The sequence below is a fragment of the Protomyctophum parallelum genome, assembly GCF_964188405.1.
Source record: "Protomyctophum parallelum genome assembly, chromosome: 10".
In the NCBI taxonomy this organism is placed as follows: Eukaryota; Metazoa; Chordata; class Actinopteri; order Myctophiformes; family Myctophidae; genus Protomyctophum; species Protomyctophum parallelum.
Genome location: NC_139704.1, coordinates 8,125,398 through 8,143,979, shown reverse-complemented (window position 1 = coordinate 8,143,979; position 18,582 = coordinate 8,125,398). Strand labels below are relative to the sequence as shown.

General features: G+C 44.8%; 1 protein-coding gene across 2 annotated transcripts in view; it reads right to left on the bottom strand.

The window, feature by feature from the left end:
• marchf5 (membrane-associated ring finger (C3HC4) 5) overlaps nt 1-18,406 on the bottom strand; it is a 39,830-nt gene extending 21,424 nt beyond the window's left edge. For both annotated transcript variants that reach the window (XM_083775773.1, XM_083775774.1), the window contains exons 1-2: nt 18,007-18,406; nt 2,068-2,270 (exon numbers count right to left, since the gene is read on the bottom strand). In XM_083775773.1, the coding sequence (XP_083631899.1) occupies nt 2,068-2,270; nt 18,007-18,050 (247 nt within the window). In that variant the 5' untranslated portion in view covers nt 18,051-18,406. The remainder of the gene's footprint in view (nt 1-2,067; nt 2,271-18,006) is intronic.
• Nucleotides 18,407-18,582: the final 176 nt, after the last annotated feature.

Sequence of the window (18,582 nt, the reverse complement as noted above, 5' to 3'; positions counted from 1 at the left end):
AATTTTCATAATTATTATGAACCTCCCTCCCAAGTCTTGTAAATATGGCGCTTACGGTCTCCAATGGAAAAAAATATACTTACATTTAGTCTTCGATTTCCCCATTATAAGTCTATGGAGAACTAATTAATTAATATCAATTAAACTATACAACGGATCTCTTAGCAAAACACAAGCACACGATTCCCGATGAAGCCGGTCAATTTGACATATGGCTCGAGTGTGTGCGGCTGTGGGAGGAGTAGTGCGGCAAAGTATCGCTCATTTACAATAACAATAGTCTGGTTGCCTTGTTAGGGCAACCACACTAACTAAGCTATGATGACTAAAACTAAGACGAAATATATTGACAATTTCGTCAACAAAAAAAGAACTACACTAAAATGTTAGGGAGGGACTAGTGGAGAATAAATCCAGTAGAACTCATTGACAAGTCATTGTATGCTTTGATGCATGCTGACAATAGCCAATCTACAAGCTTGCGACTGCTATTTACAGGCTACAGCATGCAACAATGTCTAAAATCAACCATTATGATGCCATCAAGACCCGCCAAAATACAGGGGGGGAAACTGTGCAATTGATTGCAAAATATTAAATCGATTAGTAAGTATGGCTACCCGTTTCAACCAACGACGAACATTTTAATGGTACAACAAGCAGGAATTAAAATATATTAAAATACATATTATCCACCCCCACAACAAATAAGTAACAGCATCGTTAGGGAGGGAGAGGAGGAATGTGACGTGGTGTGAAACGGCGTCCTTTGCCAATACGCGTGTAACGTTGATGCGGATGTTGTGTTTACCGGATGACTCAGCGCTGCCACTACCTGCCTGCATGGGAACAATTGTGAGCCTCGAGTCCCAATGACGTGTCGCCAGGATAACGACAGCAGGAACTTCTCTAAACTGCTGTTTTGTCAATCAGCCTCGAAGCTCGGCGGCGGAATAATAAGCAGGGGGCGGGGGGGGCTTTTCTCTCTCTGTCAGGCTGAAAGGGAGTATTTACCCAGATCACCACAGAGCCCTATATGCCGACTGTCTGGAAATAAATAAACATGCACTCAAGGCAAAACAAACTGAACAGATCTTCTTGGAGCTTGCGGTACAGTTACAGGGAGTGCCTATTGACAGTGCCCTCGACGGACTGCCTCCGGACTCCCACTTTTGAACAGGGAAAATTGCTTCATAATGCTGCTACTGTGACAGCACCAGATGGGAGAGTTGAGGGCTGTCATGACATTTTTAAAAAGGGCCGTCTTAGGCCGGCCGTCCACCATGCAGTTCCTCCAATTTCTGATACTGGTCGAGGGAAAACCAGTATAAAAGAGGAAGGAGCGCATCCGTTTGGCCAGAGTAGAAATCTCTTTTCTACAAGAGTGCCTTGTTTGGTCTCATCTTTTATTTCCGTCCTGAACAGACAGATTATAGACCCTCATTTGGAAGCAAATCTGTCTTCTTTACTCAATTTGACTAAGACTGGACTTTTAGGTACCAGGTTGTGAGATGTAACCCATTGCTTCTCAAAGTGGGGACCCCTAGGGGTACTTGAGGGAGTTCCAGGCGGTCCCTAGCTGATAGTTTGGAACCAAATGGACCCTTATGGGTCTGTAACTCTGAGTGTACAAATGGTACCAAATTGACTTAAATGGACTTAGTTAAATTAACACAGATTTTACAATATAAATTGGGGTCCCAGGTCCCTAGAGCCATAAAATAAAAAAAAATCTCTCATGGGGTTCCTTGGCATATCTTTTCACATGGGGTCTGTGGGCTCATAAATGTTGATTTGGAGTTTCCCGACCAGTTCCTTTCCCCTCCATCAGGCGCCCTGGCTGGCCAGGGAGAGGTAGTTTTAGAGACCACAGGATTACTGCATGTTTTTGTGAGGGTACCTACCCTATAGGGGACACGGGGAGAACATGTAAACTCCACACAGAAAGGCCCTTTCACCAACCCCGCCTCGGGTATGGGCACTGATGAGGAGGGAACCCACATCACCCACAGCGTCCCCAGCGGGAATGGAAAAAGGTTTGAGAACCACTGACGTAAAAACACCTACCCAGTTTGGGGAAGACGATGAGGTACTCGGCGTTGCACTGCGGGCAGGCCACGCGCGCCGTGCTGTTGCCGCGCTGCTTCTCGTCCACCCAGCGCTGGAGGCACGTCTGGTGGACCCACTTGGTGGAGCCGCGGCAGCGACACGGACGCACCCACTCCGCCGTACGGTCGTCCTCGTCCGTGGCAAAGCAAACCCAGCAGCTCCTGAATGCGACAAAACACACACACACACACACACACGGTACACATTCTCACTGTTAACACTTATTTTGCCCCAGGAATCTTTCAGAATAAAGGTGCTTGAGTGCCCAGCAGATGCCCCCCCCCCCAAAAAAATAATAATAATACGGGAGGTAAAATTTCCATTACCATTTCAGTGATGTAAATAGGTTTTCAATGTAATGAGTCCCAGGATGCAGGGATGGTCTTTTAGAAGAGTCCCAGGGACATTTTATGAGTCCCACTTCAACAACGTTAGGAGAGTCATATTTTATTTTGCCATTTTTACAAATTGCAGCATTTAACTCCCATTTAATTTGATATGGTTATAATGTGGTTATATTCATGTAGAAAACAGAAAATAAATTATTATTATAAGTTATAACTAAAGCTAGCAAAATAAACTAGAATAAAAAAACAGTACAGTAGTGCATCCTGTGGATGCAGAGGTCGTTTGTGTCCCTTAACTATACTGCGTTTTGGGATGCAAAATGCACCCTATTTTAATCTCTGCTATTTACTACTTCACGCTACCTCGTCTGATCTCTCTTCAGAAGCATTAATATTCCAAAGAGAGATGCTTGGTTAAGTCAGAAATGAGGACAGAAGAACATCAGCATTCTGATCAAATTCAAAACCATGAAACATGTCAGAGCGCTGCACAAGGCGTTGCCTAGCAACGGCCATGTCAAAAAATAGATTTTAGATAGATTTTATACCATTAACTCTTAAAGGCCCGCTGACACGCCCCTCGGGAGCTAAGAACGGCTATCAAACAATGCTATCATGATTCTGACGTCAGAGCGTGACAAGCTTTCCCCATCGACTTCTATGCGGGCTCGCCGGGCTTGGTGGCCGTAGTAGCATAGCAACTTATGCTACTATTTTGGTGTCACATTTAGAGTCATATTTCCTATAAATGTAATTGAAAAAAAATATTTTTTCGCTCGAAAATCTTCGTTACAATGACATTGAGTTGACGTGTAAGTTTTAGGGTAAACTGTTGCATAATCGCAATTTTGCGTGACGAGTTCCATGTCCCCGGCCATCTCTCTCGGTCTCCCCCGCTGACATGCACTCAGCCACGGCATGCACTCAGCCCACAGGTTGAGTAGCGGCACTGCACCGGGCTAAAATGCATATCCGTCTTCAAATAGCTTATGTACCACAACATTGTTCAAGTGAACTGTGTGTTTATGCTTGTTCATTGTAATAATCAATATAGCTATGATGATTTATCGCCGCGTCGCTCCGCATGACAAAATGTAGTCTAGCCCCTCTCACCGCCAGGGCACTGAGCCTCTTCTGGTCAGTGGTCATGCAGGCTGCACACACGGGGGACGTATAGCCTCTATGGTCCCCGCATATTGAACTGGGCATGTGTCTGTGTACACAGCTACACACACACACACACACACACACACACACACACACACACAGACGTACACGCACACGTGTACACACACACACACACACTCACACAGCATATGCTTGCCCACAGACAGATACAGTTCATTCACATCTATGGTGGACTATACATGGCAGGGTCGTCCTCTTCCCTGAGCCAGCTATGAGAATTACGTATATTTATTTGGCTGACGGCTCAGTGAGTGTATGCCCGAAGAGAGAGAGAGGCATTCGGACAACCTCATGATCTCGTCCGCAAGACTATGCCTCAACTCGGCTCGGACAACCAGGCCGATAATTCATCATAGCGATATTTATTATTACAATGAATACAAACATAAACACACTATAGTTCACTTGAACAATGTTGTGGTAACTAACTACGGTATTACAGAGTGAGAGGGGTGTAGGCTACATGTCAGCCTGCGGCTGAGAGGGGAAGAGAACTAGTCGCGCTGCGGCCCGCGGGGCTGATGGGCTCTCAGAGCGGCCCAGGCTGAGTGAGGCAGAGAGCTCTCTGCCGGGGCATGGGACTCCGAGTGCGAAATTGCGATTATGCAACAGCTTACCCTAAAACTTACACGTCAACTCAATGTCATTGTAACGAAGATCTTTGAGCGAAAAAATATATTTTTTCAATTACATTTATAGCCAAAATGACCTAAATGTACAGTCAAAAAAGCTAGCCTGAGCTAGCAGCCACTTGTTGCTAGCGCGGCGCGCCGTAGCCCTGTTTCAAACAGTTTTTAGTCAGACCACGTTATGTGCTGTACCACCCATATTAATTCCGGGGCGTGTCAGTGGGCCTTTAAATCTGTATATGTACGGAGTTACGGACGTCGACGCTAGGTGACGTCATATCCCAGGTCCGTACATTAGGGCTGGGCGATATGACGATTTTTATCGATTTTATAGTTTTCACGATAGAAAATGTCTATTGTGAAAAATGTTCTCTATCGTTTATATCGTTGTGTCGCAAAACAAGCGTTACGGCAGTATTTTACGTCACAGCGCCCACGCCGCCCAGCCACGCTGTGCTGTTATTTGAGCACATGAAGGGAGATGATGGCTGACGAGATTCAGAGCGGTGTAACACAGAAAGCCTTTGACAGACAGGAGAGAAAGCCTTTCTTTGGACCAGAGATGAGGGCGACAGACAGACTAGGTAGGGGTTTTACCAAAAACACAGGCTTCCTCCTTCACAAAATGACCATAGTTTGTGTTTCAAATAGGGGTTAGGAGGAAATGAAGGTTACATGATACTTAAATCTCCCTCAAATCTTAAGGAAGATAAAACATCTGTAACTGAATTACTATCGTCTAAAGCAATTGGGGGAGGAGAAGAGAAGAGACAAGACGTAATCTTACTTGTCCCCCTAGGGGTAAACAGCAGGCGGTCATCAAAACAAAGTCAGCTCTTCAAAAACACCAGTCAGAGGTCTAGGCTCAGACCTGACTTAGGTGTAGGAGAGTGCATTCTTAAAGGAAAGCATTGAGAGGACAATTCGCAGTCCTTGATGGAATGAGGATGATAGCAGTGGTCATCATTATAGGTCTTTTGAATAATTGTAATCTGAATGGCCTGGATGAAACACATGCAGCAGCAGAACTGTAGGCCAATGAGTCTGCATTAAAATAATGAAAGAAATCGCTCTAGATCAATATGACAACTTTATAGGCAAATGAGCGGTGAATGCTGAATGCTTTGTCGAGCACATCAGGGAGCGCCACAGGACTGCTGGACACAAACAGACGAGCACAAACAAACAGGCCAGTGGCCATCTGGACAGCAAGCAAAGAATGTCTAAGAACCTTGTCCATTTTCGTTGAGTAACCATTTATTTTACCCCCTTTTTCTCCAATTTAATTTCATTGTCATGCCTATACTTGTCAAGTTGTCAGAGTTGTCATTTAAGCTTGTAGATCGGCTGTTTTTGGCAATTTGCTGCAGTGTTGGGGCAGGATTACTGCCGTTGCATTCGTTCAGCCTAGTGTCAATTGGATGTTTTGGTACAGAGTATCGGGGCCGGTTCCGAGTACCGATTACGAGTACTTGAGGGTGGTATCGGAAACAACTCTACCCCCTCCCTAGCTTGTAACCACTTTAACCATTATTTTAATGGTCCCTGGAACAACATATTTGGAGATGCAGGTCAGCGGCCAAATACATATATTTCTGGGTGTCCTTGTCATGAAAAGGTTTGAGCACTACTGATATAGAAAGTTTTCAGAAAACTTAGAAGACATTTGTAGAATCTGGTCCTCAGGTCTTAATAGGTTAGAACCAATTCCTCCGTGTCCATCCTATCCCAACATCTCGGGGAGGAAATTAGATATCCTTAGCACGCTGACCTATCTGCAGAATGTCTCCCACTGTGACATTATATTGCTGTTCCATAATTAATAGCCAGCGCGGGATTGGCTGGATAGTTCACCACCCATGTCTCACTGGTACGCGGCGGAGCTCAAGAATCTGGAAGCAGCAATATTTCTAATGAAAGCTGCTACGTGCCGATAACTAAAGAAATATACTCATAGGTTAAGTCCTGAATAATAGATATAAGAAAGAGGCTGAGGGGCCATAATGATGCTCTCGCTCAATGTCTTGGGACTTTCGTTGCTTAAAGGAGCACCTTGACATTTCAGTAGGTTATTTTCATTTTGCTTCCAAGATTGTAGCTAGCTGTGCCCTATTGGTTTAATTTAGACCCAACACTTTATTTGTAGTGTACTACTCAGATCTACACGCTCGCAACACGTCGTGACACAACACCTTGTGAGCTTGTAGATCAGCAATGTTTGGTAAAAATGTCAAGATATCCCGCTTTAAGCTCCATTCTCATTCAGAATTTGCCTTATACCACTGCACTGGCCTGTTGCTAGGAGATATGTTGGGTCAGGGACGACTGCTTTCAAAGGCACTTTGAGCATGGCTATCCACGTGTGACATTTACATTCTAATTTCCATAATTATACTGAACCTTGAACATTTGGCATTTCAACAGCTGAATGAAGCAATGATTAATCTACACACACCTCCCATAAACCCATTGGCATAAATTCAATAAAAGCCAGGCAAGATAGTGGCAGAGGTTTTGGGGGGGGGGGGGGGGGGGGGTTCTCCCACGCTGCAATTATGTGCGTTTGGGATATAGGTTACAAATTGATGTTAATGTTAATAAATAAACCTGAAACAATTATTGTCTCAACGGCGCGTGTGCTGTACACACAATCACAGACACACAGAGTGAGCTCACTTTAGTACCGGTGTGCCTCGTTAAGAAAGGTCGCTTCCGCCACAGCTTTTGTGAGGACATTAACCCACATTTAACCTCGTGTCACTGAGTCTTACAGTGGCATGCGCCCACTGGCCTAGTGGTCCAGACTCCAGGCGCATGCCAGTTTTAAGACTCGGCCCACTCAAGGCTCTGGTGTATCAACAATAGAGCTGTACTCTAAGAATGAGAAATGTTTTGGAATGCGAAAAAAAAGAAGCTTATCCACAACCGACTGTTCAATTTCCTGCCTTTTTAAACAAACGACAATAGCTATGCTTTGAATGGAGGGACCCTGCAGGCCTTGTTCCTATTCTAGTTTACATTGGTTTATACTAAGCCACATCAACTTTCACTCATTTTCCTGGTCCTACTATCGTCAACCAGAGCAGCATGTGAGCAGGATTGAGAAGAGCAAGACAAGGCTCAAGCCAGTCCCTCATAATATAACATGCATAATTTATCCTCCACGCGTCGCTTCCGCATCTTAAATAATGAATGTCAAATCTCTGGCCTTCTGTGTCAAGTTGTCTACAGCCCTAGGTGTGCTCCATCACTGGCACTGCTGCGGGGGGGGGACACAACAACGACATGACCCTCCAGGAAGGGGCGCAGACATTCGCCTTGGATTGTTTTGCTCAGGTTGGGGCAGGCCTGCAGTAGTGCAGTACTGTGGCTGATTTTCCAATACTCCTCCTCTGGCACTGAATAAAACATGACGATGCAGGAGAGGAGCCTCGGGGTTGAAGTGCTCAGGTGACACGCGGCCAGTGCAGGGCCTCAGGGTTAGACCTACGTGGAGAACTCGAGTCTCTAGATGGAAACTTAAACCCACCACCTTTTCTCCCATCTACTGCCCTTGTCTCAACCTCTCGCTACTACCCTGCGCCGTTTTTCCCTCTTCTCTCCTTATCTTATCTTTGCGAACCCTGCTGTTTGCGTTGAAGATGATGCTTGGCACAAGGTACTTCCGTTACTACAGATTATGGTTGGGCTACATCAGGTACTATGGGGTTAGGTTGAACAACCTCTCGGTCTCACGTTCCAAATTTTGATGTCCAAATCGGAAAAATGCGGTTCTTCCAGGTGCTTCAAAACACCACTGAGCAACTTCCACTGAAATGAATAGTCTCTATCCTTTTAATACTCTATGGTGTCCCTGAGCGAGACTCTTCAAATCGTTCCCCCCGAGCGTTGGAATGGCTGCTCACTGGTCCTAGTTATGATAGAATTTGACCTAAGTGCAATGCATATATATTATATACACATATAATGTGACAAAAAACACCCCAAAGAAAAGGGTGGGGAGTCGGGACCTATACCTATACCTAATTCTATTCTATTATAGTTACTGTACTAGAGCACATCTAATACCAAGCAAGTCTGTGATATACACAGCATTGTCGACTGTCGATGGGCCTGTCACAATTATTACATAATCACGATTATTTGAGATAATCGCAAATATCTTTGCATAAATAGTCAATCGTTTCCATGTTGAAAATTAGCTGATCTAAAATGTAATTTTAGAAATTGTATTTACTTTGTAATTTATTTGGAAAGAAAGAAATCTGTGAAATTTGAAATTTGTGATTACGAAGCCTAAAAGGCGAATACAAATTGTAACATTCCAATGTTCAATGCACAAAACACTATTAAATCGTTAATCGCAATTATTTAGTGTGACAATTAATCGTCAACAATAAATATGTAATCATGACTTGAAATAACCCATTTAGACTCTAGGACGATTCTACAAATGCCTTCTAAATCCTAACAGTTTTCTGAAAAACCTATCTTTCTATGTCAGTGGTTCTCAAACTATTTCATGTCAAGGACCACTAGAATTATATGTAATTGGCCGCCGACCCCCATCTGAAAATATGTAGTTCCAGGGACCACCCAGAAGCAAAGATTTGAGTTAAAAACGTTCGTTCTGAAAGAATATATATTCAAAGATTTGCGCCACATTTTCACGATTTTTCAAAAAGTTCATAGCGCGGCACTCGGTGCCGCACTATGAACTATTTTTCCACAGCTAAAGCATAACATAATGCTTAAAACACTAAAAGGGGTTCGCGCCCAGAATGGGATAAAGAAACCTTGAACCTTGACAGGACTAACTGCCGGAGTGGCTGATGGTACAGTCTGAGACAAGAGGTACCAGAGAGACAGACAGCCGAGGAGTGACATGGAAGCACGAGGTGCTGATTGGAAGGAGTGGACAGAGTCTCAGCGGGAGCACGACAGCGGAGAGAACAAAAACACAAGGGGTGCTCCCGGCCTCCGGTACATCCGACTGGCTCCTGTTGCAGTAACCCAGCCCTGCTGCTCCACAGGGCCCCAATACAACGACATCGAAACGATATCACTCAACACGAAACCGTATGCGTATCCTCCAAACTCTAACGCGATGGCTGTGGCCATGGTACACAGAACACACTCAAACTGATAAGGCCGGAGCCGCATCGTGCTACAAAAGAAACGGTGTCCAAGATTCACAGAATCACAGACTGGACCCAATTTAGGACTGAAACTGCATCCTTTGAATACTCAATTGCCAGGAGGAACAATGTCAAAGGAAAGTTCCATGAAATATGGGACTACTTTTTATTTATATATTAAAGGATGGTTGCAGTAACAATTTGTATTATACATTACAGATGACATAATCACTAGTGTCAAGTTCAACAACAGAATGTGGAGGGGAGTTTTTGTTTTTTGTTTGTTTTTTCTTGTCTTTTTCTTTTGTGCAAGTCATGTGAATTTTGTATGCATTATTGTAAAATCATTAAAAGACTTATTGTAAAATCATTAAAAAACTCCGTGACAAAGTCACCCAAAAGGTGTAAATTGGCACTGCCCTTACGATTCAATTCGATTACGATTCACCAGCTGACGATTCCATTCGACGATGCATTACGATGCATCGCTGCACAACATGGCAAGTCAGATATAATGAACATATTTAATTTAGAATTATATTATATATTGTATACAGAGCAGGATGCATCCAAATGTATTATTTATTATTATACTAACTATACGTTTATGTATTGGGTTTTATATTATTAAAAAACAATGGTATTTATTTAATTATCTTATTATAAATCTGTCTGGTGTACAACGACACACCCAGTATTTATTTATCTCTCTCCTTGCTTTTCCGGGCAGAGGCTTTTGTGCTGGTTCTGGACAACCGGCTATCCGATGGACTCGACACCAGCGGGCATGTGTGCGGTGTGTGGAACACGTGTGTCGAATTTGAAGTTGGTTGGGCGAATTGTTTTCGAGTTACGTGGAGTACAGACGTACACACGTACACATGGTGCAGTTATAGATAGATGTGTACAGTGTGTGGTCCGTCTTCCCGGGAAGTGGGAACCGAACTGGAGACTGGCTTTCCGGGCATTATGTGGTATGTGCCAACCATGTAGTTCTCCTGCACCAAAGCAGTGAGGAAACAAGAGTATCCATGCAATCAATCACAAGAGGCCCACATATATTATTTGGGGAAGCCGTAGCTTAGGGTGTAGAGAGGCCTACTGGTAATGAGAAGGTCACCGGTTTGCCTCCCCGCCTCGGCCTGTGTGTCAAAGTGTCCCTGAGCAAGACACATAACCCCTAACTCAAACAGAATGGCCAGCAACTGTGAGTGTGTGTGATTGACGTTGTGTATAAAAATGAGTGCGACAGCAGCATAGCTACTTGCTAATCGTCTCACAACAAGGCTCAGGCTCCCGTTCTGTAAGAAGGGCCTGAAGCCACATCACAAAGGCTCCTTTCACTCAGTCAGCAGCGCTCACGTGACTGTGGGAAAACTGGGGGTTCCTAGTAGGCACAAAAGCACAAGCGACACATCCTGGCCCCTGTCATAAAGGAAGGTTCTCCATGTCTGGCTCACGCTGCTCAACCCCAGCCTGGCCCAGCCCGACTCAGTTCACTAGTAAGAAGGAACCATGCAGACCCAGCGGTCTCCACGCCCACTGCCGGTGGTATCATCAACCTAAACTGTGGCGGTGGCTCAGGGGTAGTGGCCGGATGGTAACCGCAAGGTAACCGTAAGGATGCCAGGTCAAACCCGGGCTCCCCCAGAGTTAGTGTAGAAGTGTCCTTGAGCAAGACACTGAACCCCTAATTGCTCCTGATGTGCTGGTTGGTGCCTTGCATGGTTTCCGCCACCATCTGTGTATGAATGTGTTACGATTTTAACTCCATGACAACGAAGCCAAACAAAACATTTGCAGGTAAATGGTGCATTTATATAGCGCTTTTTATCCAAAGCGCTTTACATAGATATGTGCATTACATTCACCCATTCATACAGCGATGGCAGAGGAAACCATGCAAGGCACCAAACTGCACATCTGCAATTAGGAGTTCAGCATCTTGCTCAAGGACACTTCGACACTAACTCTGGGGGAGCCCGGGATCAAACTACCCCTGAGCCACTGCCGCCCGCATGCATGAAAGATTTATTAACAAAACTAAGTCAATTCTTATATACATATTACTGAAGTTTCTTCCAAAAACCGTGTGTACTTCTACAACATTTTAGGCTCTGTAGCCCTTGAGTATTATTAACACCTGTATGGAAAAAGTGAAAAGCAGGCAGGGACTCTGATTGACCAGGCTTATAGTGGCGGCTGTCTCTCACAGTGTAGGCTATATTTGACTGTTTGGCAGGTGGTGGGTCAGATCCCATTCATTCAAAACACCGCTTCCATTTCCAATGTCACAAGTCACAGGAGTTGTCTGAAATTATTGAGGAGCGCTAGCCCCTGCTATGCCCAGCTTTCCTGGTTTGTGTGAACACAAACATTGGCTTGTGATTGACTGATCACCCCATAGCGATGATTTGATTGGCTGAGCAAAGTACATATTGAAGCTAAAAGTGAGGGCAGAAAAGTGAAGACAGAAGTGAGGACGCAAATTGTGATTGGCCAGAATGAGATGCTGTATGATGATACGAGCGCCCCTCACTTGAACTTCACACGGGTGTGATTTTTAAATCACACCTGGGGACAAATGAATGCATGTACCTGTCCTGGGTTATGTATGCTTTCATAATTAAATTACATTTCAGATTTATTTTATCCATATTGGAAAAATCCAGCTAAAAATGTACTTATGGTGGTCATATAATGAACAACAAGTCACTTTGAGACAAGCCTCGTTTTGAATTAGGCAACAAACCATTTTAGCATCGTGACGGTAATATCTCCATCATGGATATATCCATCTGCGTCTATAAATATATCCTAGGTCAAAGATAATCTGGCAATCAAAACACAGACGGTAGGAGAGTAAAACCAAGGAGCTAGGTGCAAGAGCCAATTAAATAGACTGTCTGGATTAAAATGTGTCTCCCTCCTCCTCCATGTCTTAAACACTGCATTGCAGGGGGGAGATAGAAGCTAGCTAGCTGGCTCATGGCAGGCCCAGATAAGAGAGCTGGTGTGGAGCCTTATGTTTGTCATTGATAGTCTGGTTATGCAGCCCTTTAGAACCGGGGGAACATGACACACATCTTGCTCGCTGCTATCTGCTCTTCAAACACACTGCCAGGGTTATTGCCACTGCTCTGAGACCTGCCACATGACACTGTCTGGTGCACAGCTAGAGCACGTTCCATATAAAGCATGCAGCCATGCATGCACACCCCTTCTTTCTTGGTTGGTACTACTCTGCCACTGTGTTGAGAAATCCACTCAAAGTCCAAAGTTCGATATTGACAGAAAGCACAGAGTCAAGTGCTATGGGTATAGGCCCTATTTCTGTTTGCTTGGCATACATTATCAAATGCCAAAATCTATTTTGGGGGGGGAATAGCACACTTGTGTGCAGTTGCAGTAATGCAGCTATTGCATCTGTTAAATATTATACCCCACTGAGACATTATTGTTAATTAATGCAGGTTTTCCCTGCACATACAGTGCAGTAACACTCTTGCGCTTGTCCTTGGCAAAATAACATCTCATTATGTTCAACATACAAAAAGCTTTACCGTGTGGCTCTGTAGCTCAGGTGTGTGTGTGTGTGTCTGTGTGTCCAGGTCAGGACTTGTTTTGCTAACAGCTAGACCACCAATGAACATTGAATACCAGAACGCTCGCCTCAAAACACCCCCTCCCGGGGCGCAATTTAATCGGCCAAGATGCTTATTAACACTTAGACTGGCTAAGTTTCACATACCTTACCCGAAGCTTCACCAATCTATGAAGCTGACGAGCCAGGTTAAAGTTAGCCAATCAGGGAAGTCGATGCATACTCTCTCACACACACACACACACACACACAACGCAATTCGGTGCGTCCTCTGCCTTATCGGTGCGTCGTCCACACACACACGCAGATGGATATTTGTGGTTTTTCACTTCTCGGGAAATGTTGCCACTCTGCAGTGCACACCCCAGGTCATACCTCGTGTCTAAGCAGGGTGACATAGCCCCCAGGTCATACCTCGTGTCTAAGCAGGGTGACATAGCCCCCAGGTCATACCTCGTGTCTAAGCAGGGTGACATAGCCCCCAGGTCATACCTCGTGTCTAAGCAGGGTGACATAGCCCCCAGGTCATACCTCGTGTCTAAGCAGGGTGACATAGCCCCCAGGTCATACCTCGTGTCTAAGCAGGGTGACATAGCCCCCAGGTCATACCTCGTGTCTAAGCAGGGTGACATAGCCCCCAGGTCATACCTCGTGTCTAAGCAGGGTGACATAGCCCCCAGGTCATACCTCGTGTCTAAGCAGGGTGACATAGCCCCCAGGTCATACCTCGTGTCTAAGCAGGGTGACATAGCCCCCAGGTCATACCTCGTGTCTAAGCAGGGTGACATAGCCCCCAGGTCATACCTCGTGTCTAAGCAGGGTGACATAGCCCCCAGGTCATACCTCGTGGCTAAGCAGGGTGACATAGCCCCCAGGTCATACCTCGTGTCTAAGCAGGGTGACATAGCCCCTCTAACATATTGTTGCTGTGCATTTCGTAAAAAACAACTGCAAGGTTTGGCCTGGAGCACCGACAGAAGAAATTTTTCATAATTCAAAATAGTGGGTGATCGAAAATGTCAGAGGTCAAAAGTTAGAACATGAAAGTTGTTCGGCATGAGAAGTGTATCGAAGTTTTATTGCTGACGGTCAAATGGTTCATGAGCTACAGTATGCCTGTTCAAAGTTTGCCTTTTCAATTGAGTTCTTTAGCGCCACCCTTTGGCCAATGCTTGTGGGCTTTGCGTCTTCACCGTTTGGCATAGTCTACCATAGCCCTCTATCATATTTCGCAAAAAACAACTGCACGGTTAAACCAGAACTGCAATATTTGGAGGAACAAGAAGAAAACAAATGCAATGATGACCATAGGTCAGCTGACTCAGCTCCTCTTGTTTTTAACAAGAGCAGGGAGGACATTGTAACTCCTAATTCCTTGGGGAGGGGAGAGAGATAAACAACTCACTCGCTGTTGCCTTAAGGCTTGTACCTTGTAGTTGTAAATGTAGGCCATCACTGCATCGCAGCATAACTCCAGACAAAAACAAAATCACCATGACAGGCAAATCACACTACATGCACTAGGTCTCGAACCTGCAATTCCACTGGGCACAGGCTTTAGTTCCAACATACTATTGGTCTGACTGGCATTAGACCGACACCCTACCAAAAGTCCAAACGGCCTAACCTAACCCTAACGGCAAGCACAGCGCAAAACATGTCGGACCAACACATTGTCGGGAGCGACGCATGATTTCCGCATGTCAGACCTTTGGTGTGTCAGATCTGCGTGTGCATCCCATTCCAATTTCACTAAGGCACGTGAAAATTACTTTTGGAGAAATTGTCATTTGTAACATTATTATTACTCAAAACATCAACACAAACACATCTGAAATGTACACTACTTCAAGGATAGGAAAAAAATCTTGTGAATTATAGTAACAACGTCTTGTAGTGTCCAGTTTTCCTCAATACATTTCCAGCCACCTCAGGTGCCCAGTGTTCTGGATTATTCGGCCCCTCCGGTGCCCACTGTTCTCACCAAAAGGTGCCAGTGTTTCGGATTACTTGGCCAAGAGGTGACCAGTGTTCAAAGAAAGAAAAAAAAGGTGGCCAGAAATATCAGGCGGCAGTGGCTCAGGCATAGTTGCAGATGAGCAGATTTGTGCCTTGCATGGTTTCCTCCACCATCGGTGTATGAATGCGTGTGCAAATGAAATCCATGTAAAGCGCCTTGGTTAAAGGCGCTATATAAAATGCACTATTTGTCATGTGCCTAAGGTTGGGCGATATGCCAATTTTTTTCAACCGCCCATCGTCTGACAAATATTAACGATGTATTCGTGTCATAAAAGTAAAGTGAGAACAGCTCACTGCAGGTCACAAAAAAGCCAGATCTACAAGCTCTCAAGGCGCCGCGTCCTGCCTGTTTTTGCAGCTCCGTTCGCTAGGCGTTGAGAGCTTGTAGATCAGTCTGTTTCTGCAGCGCAGCTGCGCAGCCAGGGTAACTTGCTCCCTTGCCTCCCCGCACTGGTCAGTCGGAGGCTCGGAGCGGAGCAGCGGAGCCCACAAGCTGCTGCGGCCGGGCTGCTGCTGATCTACAAGCTCTCAAGGCATCGCGTCCTGCCTGTTTTTGCAGTGCCGTTCGCTACGCGTTGAGAGCTTGTAGATCTGTCTATTTTTGCAGCGCTGGTGTCGGTGTTCGTTCACGTTGTCAATAAAAATAACTTAGATTACAGGCGGATATGAAGTTCAATCAGTGGGTTGCAGCACCAGTAGGGGCTACACGCTAAGCTAATGCTAAGCGCTATTATGATCCCCGAGCCTATACACTAACACTAGTAGACAGTTTTTTTATTCCCCTCCCCCCCGACTTCACGGGTGAGGCATTGGGATTGTGATGAGACACGAGACAGCAGTGTGCATTCTGTTGTGACTGTATATTATTAAACTGCATGGGTCTGGACTCCGGAGCTTAAACAACATGTAGGCTACAGCCTTCCTCAGCTCCCAGGCTCCCAGCCTTTACTTTGGCTGGCGGCTGCCGTAAGTGCCATGCCATAAAAATATTCGGCGATTGGATTCGTATATTCGCGATTGACGATGTATTCGTATCGTCACCCAACCCTACATGTGCCTATGCACTGTCCCGGTTACCGGTGAAACCATATAAGCCTATCTACTTTGATACAAATCTGTAATAGAGCTCATAGGCAAAACACTTCCCACAAGGCTCGGGTCTCAGAATCATCATTTGATTGACAAATGGTGGGTGTTTCATTTTTAGGTGTTTATGGGTGCCTGGATGAAGTTAGTTAATTGTACAGCTGTGGAGAAAGTTGAGAATGCTGCTGTGAAATAACAGTAACACCTAAATAAAACACAACCACAAACCTCAGCCGTTTGCTTACCCGTCAAAATGTAAAGGGTCTGCTCTATGATCGTACCATACGCGTTATGCAAGATCTGTTTAAAGTCCACTCATACACATTGGCCCCATTTACATGCAATCCATTCATTCATTCGGAATGAATGAATGGATTAGTTAGTTAGTTGCTACGAGAGTGAGTTTTAGCCAACACCAACTCGGAATTCCTGGATCGCTGCCACAATTTCCTATTCAACATCAGGTTCTTGAGCTCTGCAGTGTTGTCGCTAATTGACCCTATGGGAATAGGGTCAATTCACTTGCCTCAAGTTCAAGTGCCTGACGCAGTGTCCTGCCAGCCTCATCCTTCTCTCTCTGAATGGATTAATTCCAGTCATCAGAATAAAAATGCTCATGTAAATACCTCAATTGGAATAGAATATTCCATATTCCATTTTTTTCCCCCCATAATAAAATGCGCTATTTACAAAGCTATCAGTGATTGCCAATTGCAGTATATGGGTGAAACATGGAGCCATCGTTGTCCCAGTCCACCCGGGCGGGGGAATTGGCGTGAGTTGTTGTGAACACATGCACACTTCCCCAGTAAGCCTGGAGGCTTGGGGACTCACTGGGGAAGTGTGCATCGTTGAGTTACCTAGCAGGTTGTATGTGCTGTCTGTGTCTGTCGGGCAAATTATGTGTGACGGCTGACTGACGGATGAATTAACGTGCACTCCTTGTCAATATAGTGGCACATAGCCTAATTATCAAATAGCTGACTGGTGACTGACGAGTGCCCAGAGTGCCGTCCAACAGTAGGTCGTAAGAGCCACACGTGTTGCGCTTTTAGCTTTATGTTTTCTTTAAAATGGGCTTCAATTCGACGGACCCAGGCTGTTTTGGAAGGCAGCAACTCCTGAAAACCCTCGCCATAGACCACGCTGATGGGCAATATATCCTTTTGACGTTACGTAACCTCATTATCATTCTTTAATCTTTTGGGAAAAACTTTCCCAAACACCACTTCTCTACTCTAGATGTGCTTCATGATGTGTATTTTGATGTGAGGCCAGTGTAACCTTTCTATAAACCAGTTATTCTAGTATAGGCAGAACAGAAGTCACATGATTATGAACATCAACAGGATGAACAGTAACGTTAGACTACTGATCCAAAATTGTGTTTTACATGTATGTCTTTAAATGTCTTGATGAATTGAAAATGGAGGACCCTGATGTAAACTACTAAGTCTTAGTGCTTTTTCTGTTTTTATGCTCTACAGTTTTTGGATTGACCTTCCTTGGACTATACCCATTGTTTTCTGCAATCCGTTAATAAAATGTTCAATCAATCCTAAATTATGTTGTTTTGGATTTGGATACATATTTGATTGCATTCAATTCAATTCAATAACAAATAACAGAATTCCAGGGATCAAATCCCTCTTGCTGACTTAAAATGAAAAGTTAAAAAGCACACGTTTTGTTGCATTTACATTAAGATGTCGCTTGTTTTGACCACTATTGCGTTATTGTCCCCCAGGGCCACGCAGCTGTCAGTGTCAACACAGGTGTGTTTTGTCCAAATGCCAAACATCACACAGTGTACGTTAGCATAGCAACCTCTATGTGGCTAGTTAGCTAGCGTTAGCCAGTTCATCAAAGTTACTTCAACTCACCTGTCCAAATTCTGCTGCATGGCCACTGCATCCTCTTCCGCCATCGCCGTAGAAAAAAACGCAGTCACCACTTGAAAGGAGCAATTTGAATTGTGACTATAAAGGTTCGAACAGATAAAACGTGGTGTTGTCACGCCCGTTAGCTGAAGGCTGAGATTGCTCTCAACTTGGCAGTTAGCAGAGGTGCTGCTAACCGAGGCCTTTGTGTTGTTGACACGGAGCGTACAGCTGCAAGCTAGCAGCCACGTAACGACATCTATAATGTAAGATAAGATAATAATATGGTAAAAGAACAACTGGTGTGTATTATTTCAAGAAGAACGAGCTCGTTTACGTCCATTTGCACTGTCATGAACACTTCATAGCATCGCTTTCGCTTTGACCGCTTCACTTGACTCCATGACGGATGACGTAACGCGCAGAGAGTAGTACGTGCTGACGTGATCAAAACAGAAGGGCCACGCGGTTCGTCCCATCGCAACATGGCATGATGGGAGATGTAGTTAGTTACACTGACCGTTATGTACCGGCTCAGAGTCATCGTAATAACATAACATGGGAAATATAAATATTGTA